This window comes from Aulonocara stuartgranti, assembly GCF_965226115.1.
Source record: "Aulonocara stuartgranti genome assembly, chromosome: 3".
Taxonomy (NCBI): domain Eukaryota; kingdom Metazoa; phylum Chordata; class Actinopteri; order Cichliformes; family Cichlidae; genus Aulonocara; species Aulonocara stuartgranti.
Window position 1 is genome coordinate 67,114,443 of NC_138941.1, and position 11,291 is coordinate 67,125,733.

At 43.2% G+C, this 11,291-nt stretch overlaps 1 protein-coding gene across 2 annotated transcripts; it reads right to left on the reverse strand.

Annotated features, from left to right (window-relative positions):
- Positions 1-1,371: 1,371 nt before the first annotated feature.
- Positions 1,372-8,991, reverse strand: LOC309694483 (low affinity immunoglobulin gamma Fc region receptor III-like). Of its 2 annotated transcripts, none has more exons than XM_082514593.1 (7): positions 8,603-8,991; positions 4,656-4,691; positions 4,215-4,475; positions 3,890-4,135; positions 3,615-3,803; positions 3,001-3,084; positions 1,372-2,142 (listed from the first exon to the last, which is right to left on the reverse strand). In XM_082514593.1, exons 1-7 carry the CDS (start codon positions 8,631-8,633, stop codon positions 2,000-2,002), a joined length of 990 nt encoding a protein of 329 aa, XP_082370719.1. In that variant the 5' UTR covers positions 8,634-8,991; the 3' UTR covers positions 1,372-1,999. The 2 variants fall into 2 exon arrangements, with proteins under 2 accessions (XP_082370719.1, XP_082370718.1); XM_082514592.1 differs by having other exon boundaries at positions 3,001-3,087.
- Between the last annotated feature and the right edge of the window lie 2,300 nt (positions 8,992-11,291).

Consider the following 11,291-nt stretch of genomic DNA (forward strand, 5'->3'; position numbering starts at 1 on the left):
CAGAGAACCCGGGGATCGAACTGGCGACGTTCCGGTTACAGATACGCTTCCCAACCCCCTGAGCCATGGTCGCCCCAGCCATGGTAGTTTATAATCTAAACCCTCCCTCTATATGACATCTGGGGTAATAACCATCTCCACTTCCCTAATTTCCCCTCAACTGTCCCCAACACCCCTTCCCAGTTCTTGTTTACCATATCCTCATCCCCCAAGTACACACCCAAATACTTTAGACCACCCCTTTTCCACTTCAAACCACCTGGAAGTTGCGGGAGTCCAGTGCGCCAACCCCCTATTGCAAGAGCTTCGCTCTAACAAAAACAATAACATCATCAGCATGCAGATAGGTTAAAAAGCATGTTAAAACCTGCTAAACTCATACCAGCAATAGAACACCTAACATTATGTAACATCGGTTCAATAGACAGAGCATACAACATACCAGAGAGCGGACAAAGGAGAGGGAGAGAGAGGTTTCTGCCCGGATGGACCCTACTGTTTTCTCGCCCCTGACTGTCTTCACTACTGGTGAACTAACTGCTAACTGCCCGTTTCTGATTTCCCCACTAACAAACTCATTGGACTCGTGAGTACTAACTGGAACTAAAGTGCACATATTTTGTTTATTGCTCAGCTTGAGTGAAACGGCCAACAGTTTTAAGCCTCACCGCACCCGAACTTCGAATCAGGCCTGTAACAAGCACTGTGCTACCGGTGTAGTGTGGACAGGTTAAATATTCAAATGTACACTGTCTCCTGACTGTGCGCAACAAGCTTGGTTCCTTTTAGAGTTTTTCTTTGACTTTTAACTTTATGACTGTTGTGTTTTTTTTATTAAAGTGCACTGAGGACACACCAGTAGCCGTGGGACCTTTGGTGGTGGTTATTTTCCACACTTCCTTTGCTGTACAGCACCTGGGGTGTAAACTTAATTTTTGTGTGGTTTTCAGCTACTGGTAAGTCCAGTTCAATGTATGGTTTTATGTAATCCAGGACACTGTTAAAGAATAGGCGGTGCCACAGTCAGATTTCATCTTTTTTATTTGTTGTTTAATTGTGATAAATACAAATAAATGACATATTAATATTGGAGCCAATCTGCCTCGGTGTTGAGTCCTTAAACCTGTATCTTTTCTAGTTTTTAAGGAGATTTTATATTAACTGGGGGTGAAATACCCCTTGGTGGCATTGTCATTGTATTATTTTGATATAACCCTTGTTGACCACTTGGTCACATATACTTGTGGCCACACCACCATGAGCACACCTGATCTCGATGTTATGTTGCATCACCATGTTGCATAAATGTTCCCACTGTAAACCTTCACCAAAGTCCACAGAAGCAAATTTAACCACTCAGCAGCCAAACTGGTAATACCTGTCTTAAATATGGGCTACCAAACAGAAACTGGCTGTGTGCAGGCAGGCAGGGAGAAAGGACCCAAAATCTAGGACTCGGAGGCAAAAGTAAACTCAACAAGACTTTATTGCTGATAGCAACAGAACAGGAACTTCACTAAACTGAGAATCCAAAACCGAACTAAGCAGGCAGACAGATCACAGTTAACGTGAGAGTACGATGCGACACCGAGCAAAGGCAAAATAAAACAGGAAACAATACACAAAGACGGAGACTAAGAAACATGGACTTTAAACGGGCAGAACTAAACCTAAACCAGAATAAGCTGGAACATACTAAATAATACTAATCATCGTCATCATCATCATCTCCTGACAATAGATCAAGAAAATAACTAAAAATACAAAATCAAACCAAAACATGAGAACTCGAAATGTTGGGTCAATTTGACCCAGAACCGTGACACTGCCAGAGCCAAAAAATGAACTGGAAAAAAAAGTGCAATTACTCTAATGTCCACTTGAGGCTCCAAAAGCGAATTGGTTCCCACAGACAACCACGTTGTCCAGTGCAGTAAAACAACAAGTACACGGACCATCATCTTTACTATGATAACAATGAGCTGAAACTGTCTGACCCTCATCTTTGACCTCCCCACCCCCATGAAGAAAACACAACATTACCTGTGCTTCGTCTGTCTGGTTGTTTTTGATGACTGGATGCTTTGATGTTGTACTTGACATGAGTCAGGATGTCATCTTCTCCAGTTTCCTCTTGATCTGCTGAAATGATCCAACATAAAAAAAACTGTTCAATTAAATATCTAAACAGAGATTACATTTAAGAAAGCACAGACACTGTGCTCCATCCCCGCAATTTGGACATCACAGAGTTACTCGATAAACTGAGATTTTCATCGAGCATGGTGCTCAGACTTAGCCAGCATGTACTGTACATGTTTGGTTGTAAGATTGTAACCCCTTTGTAGTGGAGACCTGTGTTTGGACATTGAGAAGAGGTAATTTCTACATCTCTTAGTACTGTTTTGCCTGCGTTCTGCCTCTCTCTGTATGACCCACACACAGAGGGATTCAGTAGCTCTGAACATGCTAATAAGCAAGACGTCTGGGCAAAACTGCTTTCCGCTGATTCTCTGCAGCTTTATTTCTCTCTGTGCAACATTTCCTGGCATTTGGAGGTTGTCTGTTAAGTCTGCCTCTTTACTCGGAATCAATGAGATGTCACGGAGGTTGACACGCAACATGGCGCCTGTGTTCGGCTTGGCCGCTGTTGCTGCTCCGTGTGTTTGTCGACTGCTTCAGTCGACACCAAAGTCCTTAGAAGCAAATTTAACCATTTAGCAGCCAAACTGGTAAAACTTGTCCACATATGGGTGAGGTTCTGTGCTATAAAGTTTAATCAAACTATCAAACAAACTTCCAGAGATGGAAAAAACTGACAAAAAATGCAATTACTCTAATGTCCACATGAGGCTCCAAAGGTGAATCAGTCACCACAGACAACCATATTGTCCAACCCAGTAATCCAACAAAACAACAAGTAAAATGATCCCCATCTTTACTACGATAACATGGAGCTAAAACTGTCTGAACCTCACCATGAAGAAAACACAAAATTACCTCTGCTTCGTCTGATTGGTTGTTGTTGATGACTGGATGTTTTGATGTTGTACTTGACATGAGTGATGATGTCATCTTCGGTTTCTTCTTGATCTGATGAAATCATTCAACATAAAAAAATTGTTCAATTAAATATCTAAACAGAGATTACATTTAAGAAATTTGTTACTGCACAAACAGAAAACTCCATGGCTGCAATGTCACATTTTCAGAGAGGTAAGTAATTGATAAACTGAGCTCCATGCAGCACAGTGCAGAGACATATTGCTCACATACCCTATATCCACTGTTTAGGTGGTGGTAACCCCTTTGTAGTGGAGACACGTGTTTGCTCATAAGTAAGAGAACATTTATACATTCCTTAACTCTGCTTTTCCTGAGTTCTCTCTGTATGACCCACACAGAGACATCCTCTGATGCTTTTTATCTCTTTGTATGACCCCAATGGGATTGGGTAGCTTGGAGATCATTTGGAATGCTAAATAGTAAAGTGGCAACACTACCGTGTTTGGAAAGACTAGATTGGGCTTAGTTCTAAAAATGAGTCAAGTAACATGCAAGCATGCATCAAGTAACGACCGCACACATAAAAGTGCAGGAAGTTTGATTCTCACCTTCAGGTTTTCTGTGAACACATTGTTTCACCAGCAGAACCAGTAACACCAGTAGAACCACAGCACAGACTGATCCAACACATGACAACACAGGTATGAGAGGGGAACCAGGGCTAGCAATGGAGGCAGGAGGAGAAGTGGATGTAGGCGGAGGTGTGGATGTAGGTGGAGGTGTGGTGGTGTGTTTGCCTAAAATAAAGCAAACACAGTCATTAAGTTGTCGTCACATTGTGAATGTTGAAAGCTGCAGAAACACAGACAGGTGAGTGTGTCACCTGTGACAGTGATCCAGCTGGATGGAGACTCTCCATGACCGCTGATGTCACACTTGTAGAGGCCTTCATCAGACCTGGAAACATGCTGGATGGTCATGTGACCTGTAGGCTGCTTCCTGATGAGGGAGCCATCTTTATAGAAAGCAGCTGGGAGGTTGGAGGGAGTGGTCTCTGTTTTACAGAGCAGAGTGACGTCATCTCCCTCCATCACAGGGAGGACAGGACTCTGCAGGATCACTGATCCACCTCAACACAGAGACAAACTACAGCATTTCATCCATTTACACACAGCTTCATCAACACTAACTCCACACACTCAGCTTACCAGTGACTGTCAGGTTAACCATGTTACTGATGGGACCCTCTCTGGACTCACACCAGTAAACTCCACTGTCCAGTAGGAAAACAGTGATGTTACATGAAGAACCATTTACTTCTCCCCACCCATCTCCACACTGAGTCCTCTGTTGTTTGCTTGTGTTTCTCCTCAGAGTCCATCCAGCAGAGCTGTCGTCCTCCTCACAGCTCAGAGACACAATGTCTCTTTTAAAGAACTGAGAGCTGCTGGGACTCACAGTCAGACGAGCTGTGAGGGTTACAATGAAAAACTTATAATTTTATATGTGATAAAATGGTAAAATCAATGTTTTGCAGAATCCTCATTTCATCACTTTATATGTGAGCTACATTGTGAAACATGAACCCAATCAGGTCATATCAGTGAGCATTTATCAGGTTTAAACGGTGACAGAAGAAGGTTACTGACCTCGGTTTGTTGTGCAGCTCAGCAGTGAGATCAGAACTAAAGAGAAATGACACTCAGGTTGATTCGAGGTGAACATAAAGAACAACTCCACACAAACAGCTGACAAACACACAAACAGCTGTGTTCATATATCGAGTGAATGATTTGATCTTTTCACTGCCTGCTGTGTTTCCTCGACTCCTGAGCAAAGATAAAGAGTCAGTTCAGACCTGCAGTTGGTCCTCGTGGTGTTTTTAACGCTGATAGAGCCTCTCAGTCTCGCTATTGTTCTCTGAAATCTATAGAAGAACTATGGATTTGATCAACTGGTCCCTTCATGCAATTGACACTCTATTGACAAGAAGCCTAGGTGCAGGAGCGCCTGAGTATCCTGGAGGGATGTTCCCTGCTGGATACATGATGAACAGGTGTCAGAAGTGATGTGTTGTGTTCCTGGCGGGACTGTCTATCAAGGATACTGAAGACATCTACCTATTCGGCACCATGATAACGGGGTTCTTCCTGTTTGGAGCTGGCTTGGCTTATCAGAAATTGAAGAAAGCTGTAACTACTGTTGAAAACCCACCTGGCTTGCAACTATGATCGAAAGTGTGGGAAGAGTGGTGAGAGCTCAGACTGTTCTTACTGAACGAAAATATGGGAAAGATCTTGGAAGAGCTCACAGCTCTTAATTCACTAGCTGGGCCAACATCCTCATTTCTGTTTGACAGCGTTTTAGTAGGAAAAAGTGATGCTTTGACATGAAATGAGCTGTGGTTTGGGGAAGGGCTCAAAAGGGGACTGGCGATGGCTCCCGGGCCTGGCAGATCCACATTTACTAAATAGAAGTGAAGCAGTTGAAGAATGGAGACGAAGGGAGGGAGGGTGGGGCACGTAAACGAGAACGATCAGCTTGCAGAACTAGGGGAGCCTATAGAGATGACAGCCGGAAGGAGCGTGTTTGGAAGCGTGGTCCTGCTCCTGAAATTCTGATACATGCTCTCCAAAAGAGAGATACACCTGAAGACCAGTGATGGACATTAAAACGACTGAAGAATTAATGCAGTTTGTTCACCCTATTTCACATAACCAACATCTCTCATGCGGATACACCTCCACCCCAGATGGCACCAGCTGCTTAAAGGTTGACAACAACATTCTTCCAAAAGATAGGATAACGAGACTGAACTGACTCTCTGCCCTATTCCTCAAGGCCGCCTGCGTAGGCCGTGGACTTTTGGTCTTTGAGTAATAGGCGAAAGGACACTTTCTCAAGCTGAACTCAGGAAACAAACGCACAGTAATACTGATACGCCCTCACCATTGCCCTCCCTTCTACGGATCCAATGCCTCCTCCCACGCTTACCTTACATCGCGCCTCCGGCTGAGCAGCTGTCCAGCTGCTCAGCCGGAGGCGCGATGAGGTAGCAGCGTCCATGATATCTGTGCTTCTTTGTGTGCTATGGAGTGGGTTTTTTTTGTTTTCTGCCAACAGGGGAGTCATTATGAGCAGAAATCCTTATTTTTTCTCCTGAATTGCCCCTATGTGTTACATATTTCATTGTCTATCCTTTTTTGCTACTTAGCCAGGCCTGTCTCCCCACCATAGCTGGACTGGCCATCGGGCATACCGGGCATTTGCCCGGTGGGCCGCTGGCGATTTTTTGTTTTTATGGGCCGATGGATTATTATTATTATTATTTTTTTTTTAGGAAGGGTATATATAATGAAAGGTGTTGGATTGGCCAATTGGTCATGATCGACTCTGGGCTGGACCAATTACAGCCGAGGAGGCTGGATGCACCCTCCCCCTTGTTTAACAATCACGTGATTTTCGCGCATTGCATGCCGGGAACTCGTGGCAAAACAATCCAAGTACCGCATCAAATGCAAATATTTGCAGCACCGCAAAACGTTCATTCTCCGGTTCCAATACCTTCTTTTTTTTTCTTTGCCGCACAAAAAAGGAATGTACAAAACAAAAGGAGAACAATGCCGGTCCGTACAAAGACAGACTCGACGAAAAGACAAAGAAAAGATACGAGGAAAAAATCAAAGGAGTGAAAGAGTGGACAAAAGACGTCAGCGTGCTGCCCAACTTTCACCACGCTCAGATTTATAATTATACGGTTCTTGGAGTGAGTGCATACACTCATGAAGTTTAGTAACTTCAGGTCACTGCAACAAGCCCAGGTACAGTTTACCGACGGATGGGTGCAGGACCTTGAAATGCACCGTGTAGAACGAAAGACTATTGTACGTATCATAAGTTTACCAGTCTCACAAATCGTCTTCATAAATACACATTCATTAACAGTTTATTAATAGGACCTTTGAGCTCAACGGTAATTAATTAGTAGTGGAAATAATTTCTGGTAGTGTAACAGTGTTTATGTGGTATTATTCCACTTGCCACAAATATCAGTGTAATGGGGAAACAGCGCCCCCCTCTCGGTGTGGCTGGCTGCAGTAATCGCTGCCAGTCTGCCGTAGCCATACGAGAGGTGAGTTGTATTGTTCCGCACACAATATAGCTAAGTAGTACAGACACATAAAACATGTTTGATTATCTGACGAGCACCGAGTGTAATAAGTGCTTAGTGGACACATGTCCAACACCAGTTTTATGTACTTTTCATTTGTTTATTAATGTGTGAAACTGTATGCTAAAGCGGAATGCTAATGAGATGTTCTGCCGTAGTGTGCTGTGCGGAGTGGTGTGTGGCGAGCCTGTGCACTGATAATACACCGTTGTTTCCATTCAGGTACATCATTTGTTGTTGCTGTTATTTTATTGTATATTAGAAATTGTAATATTGCTGCAGTAATCGCTGCCAGTCTGCCGTAGCCATACGAGAGTGTGCTGTGCGGAGTGGTGTATGGCGAGCCTGTGCACTGATAATACACCGTTGTTTCCATTCAGGAAATAAAGTGGCAACGATCGATCAGAGACTCCTTGTCTTTTTAAAAACACTACACAACGCAGAGTCGAGGAGTCTGTTTGGGCCGAACTGTTGCAGCGGGATGAAGCAGAAACCGGTTACAGTAGCATTACAGAAATGTAGCAGTGACAATAATATTGTATGTTGTAATCGCAATGGATAATTAGTGATACAAAACAACTGTTTTATCCTGTGAATAAAAGTATATGGTTTTGTCAGTGTACCATGGTAATAACAGAAGCGAAACGCAATATTGTGTCAGGACAATTCACTATTTATGCACAATAAATAAAGGAGCATAGCGCCACAATTTCTGTTCAGCGCCAGACTTGCTTGTAACCTATATCACCAATTATGTTAAGAAAAATGACGCATTAACTACTACAAAACTCTGACCTTTGTGGGAATGCTTGGAGCAGACTAACATGTGAGCTGGAGTGTTCTGAGATGTTATATTTGGTATATCCAGACCATCCGTCGGCTCTTACTTCGGAAACATGGCTTAAAAAATTTCACTTCAACGACGTAATCCGATAAAAAAAAAACGATCTCTTTACCCGTCGGCTTCCCGTGGCTGTCATGCGACCGACTATTGCAGTTAATAATACAACAGCTTCTTGGCATTTTTTGGGTTTCTTTTTATCGCTGTGTAACTGAGTTCAATTGAAAGCCTGCGTGCGCTAGTACCTCTTGCCACAAGTTCCCAGAATCCTTTGCGGTTTTATCCCTGAATGACGTCACATTTTCAATCTTTATCCTGGTGGGCCGGTCTCTAGTCAAAATGCCCGGGCCGATTTTTTGTCCCAGTCCAGCCTTGCTCCCCACTGTTTGTATATTGTATGTATGGTTGACTAGGTCTGTCATCTCAGCTGCAGGCAGCTGCAACCGACAAATGCAGCTTATCCTTATTTCCTTAACTTGAATTCAGCCTGATTTGTTTTTCATGTCTTCTCCTCCATCATCAGTTATCAGGAGAGCAGACAGTCAAAGTACAAGAATTCAAACAAACACAGAGATTCTACTTACAGAGCAGACACAGCACAGATGTTTCCTTCATCGTCCTTCTCACTCATTTGAGCTTCTTTTCATTTCTGTCACTGACACCAAGTAAAGCCCGTCCTCTTCCTCTGAGCACCAGCTTTCTATTGGTTCAAACACTGAAGTACAACACAAACATTTTCCTTTGTGTAAAAAACCCTGAAATTAAAAGATAGTGGCTTAAAGCTTCTATGCAAACAAAGACCAGGAAAACACAAGTGTATACAGAAAATCCACTGTTGTCTATAAAGCAAAACATATATACATAAGAAATGTTTTCACACAGTCTGATTATATTTAATATCAGTGATGCTCTCTATCATTCATTATTTCACATAAATGAAAATGAAGAATTTCAAAAAGGAAAGAGAATGAAGTCCTTTCTGCTCTCAGTGATCTGTAGTTTGGTTGATGAACAAATCCATGTCCATGTAGTTACGTCCCCCTCAGTGAGAGAGGCAGATGTGAGCTGAAACACAGGAATCAAACCAGGGACGCTGCTGTTATGGAGCTGAACTGGAACCATTCAGACACTGAGGCCCTCTGAACACATTTTAATTACAGCTGTGCAGAGACACATGAACAGACCTGAACCGCAGACTACAGATAGTGACACGGTATGCTGGTCGAGTATGACTGAGCTATGACTGTTTTGGATTTCCAGATCAGGTTGTAATAACTTTAATAAACTAAAGAAGAGCTGATCAATTTTCCAACACAGTGTTGACTTCAGTTTGATTGAACCAAAGGTTAATTCATCTAAACATTACAAAAACAGACAAAAACATTCATTTTCCTTTATGGGTGATTATAAATTAATGAATAATGAACGAATAAGCCTTTATTTGTCACATGAGAACAGTTTGAGAACAGAGAAAAACAAAACACCTCAGCACAGAGAGCACGTGAATCTTCACACCTTACAACATATAAAGGATGTGCATTGGAGGTGTTTTGAGAGGGGTAGGAGGGTGTGTGTGTGTGTGTGTGTGTGTGTGTGTGTGTGTGTGTGTGTGTGTGTGTGTGTGTGTGTGTGTGTGTGTGTGTGTGTGTGTATCCTGTGTCAACTGAAGAGAGTGTCATTTCACCCACTTTTAAGAAAAAGTCAACAGGCCTCCATGTTGCGTTCTGTAGCAGTCTGAGTACTCACAGCCCGTCCACAGCAACACTAGATGGAACAGGATGATAGAATCACAAGATGCAATGGATATGTGCAAAATGCTGAGTATTGTGCAAAAGTAACTTAGTCTCTCTCTCTCCCTGTGTGTGTGTGTGTATGAGAGTGAGAGACTGCAGTTAAGTGCTTGGTAGTCATGAGTATGGAGGTGTGCGAGTGTGTGTATCATTCCAGTCACTGAGTGTTCAGGAATCTGACGGCTTGGGGGAAGAAACTGTGTGTGGGGTCCTCCACAATGCTGGTGGCTTTGCCGATGAAACAGGTGCTATAAGTATCCGTGATGGAGGGAAGAGGAGCTCCAATGATCTTCTCAGCTGCTCTCACGATCTGTTTGAAGTATCTTGTCTTCAGTGTCTCCATCGAGAGTGCCGCCAGGCACACGCCACTCCCCCATCCAGCCAGCCTAACAACCTGCATAACAGACTATATCAGCTTCTGTGTGGATAACACTGTATTGACCAGGAAAGTAGACCAAATTAAAACAGTTTAACAGGTTTGATTCAGAAGCCCTTCCCTCCCCATCCACCAGAGCTCTTCACACCTCTCTGCAACCCCCAACTGACTATATTCCTGAGGCTCATAGCTGGACTGGGCATCAGGCATACCGGGCATTTGCCCGGTGGGCCGCTGGCGATTTTTTGATTCTACGGGCCGATCGATTTTTTTTTTGGAAGGGTATAAATAATGAAAGGTGCTGGATTGGCCAATTGGTCATGATCGACTCTGGGCTGGACCAATTACAGCCTAGGAGGTCGGATGCACCCTCCCCCTTGTTTAGCAATCTTATAGATGAACTAAAGAAAATGGAGAACAAAAACAGGAAAGGAGGTGCAGAAAAGATTAGGGCCAAAAAGAAACAAGCCCTTCAGGCAGACGCTGCCAAATGTGTAAAAATAAGTGAATTGTTTGGCGGTAGCTATGGCATAGCTTCCACAGATTTAGCAACATCAGCAAGTGGTGGAGGCCAGCAGGTGGATAAGGGAAAGGGGAGGCAAGAGGAGGAGAGACCCGAGGCGGCCGGTCATAGTGGCAGAGTTATGACCTGCTGTCTATCTGTGTCACATATGAACCAAGTTCAGTTGTAGTTTGTTTTCGTTGTGTTGACTTTTTACAGTCGCTTAGAATAACTGGTACTGCGTACTAGCTAGCATGACGGAGTTTATATACTGCTGGGCGGGTGCTATGAAGTTACTGATAGTAAATTTTATTTTATGCTTAAGGTTAGTTTCTCAAACTCCTCAAAATGTTAACAAATTGCACCAATCCTTACATGTTGCACCAGGCTGATTTATCATCAAAAGTGGAGAAGTCTGTGACAGAGGAGACAGAAGAGCAGCAGAGAGAGATGGAGAGATGACTTTATGTCATCCATGAGGGATGCATTTGACATATGTTTCACATATTATAGCCCAACAAGTTACTTATAGCAATTTAAATACGAGCAATCAGTTTTTGGCAGACAATCACTTTTTGGCACAACACCGGCTATTGCAGTTAATA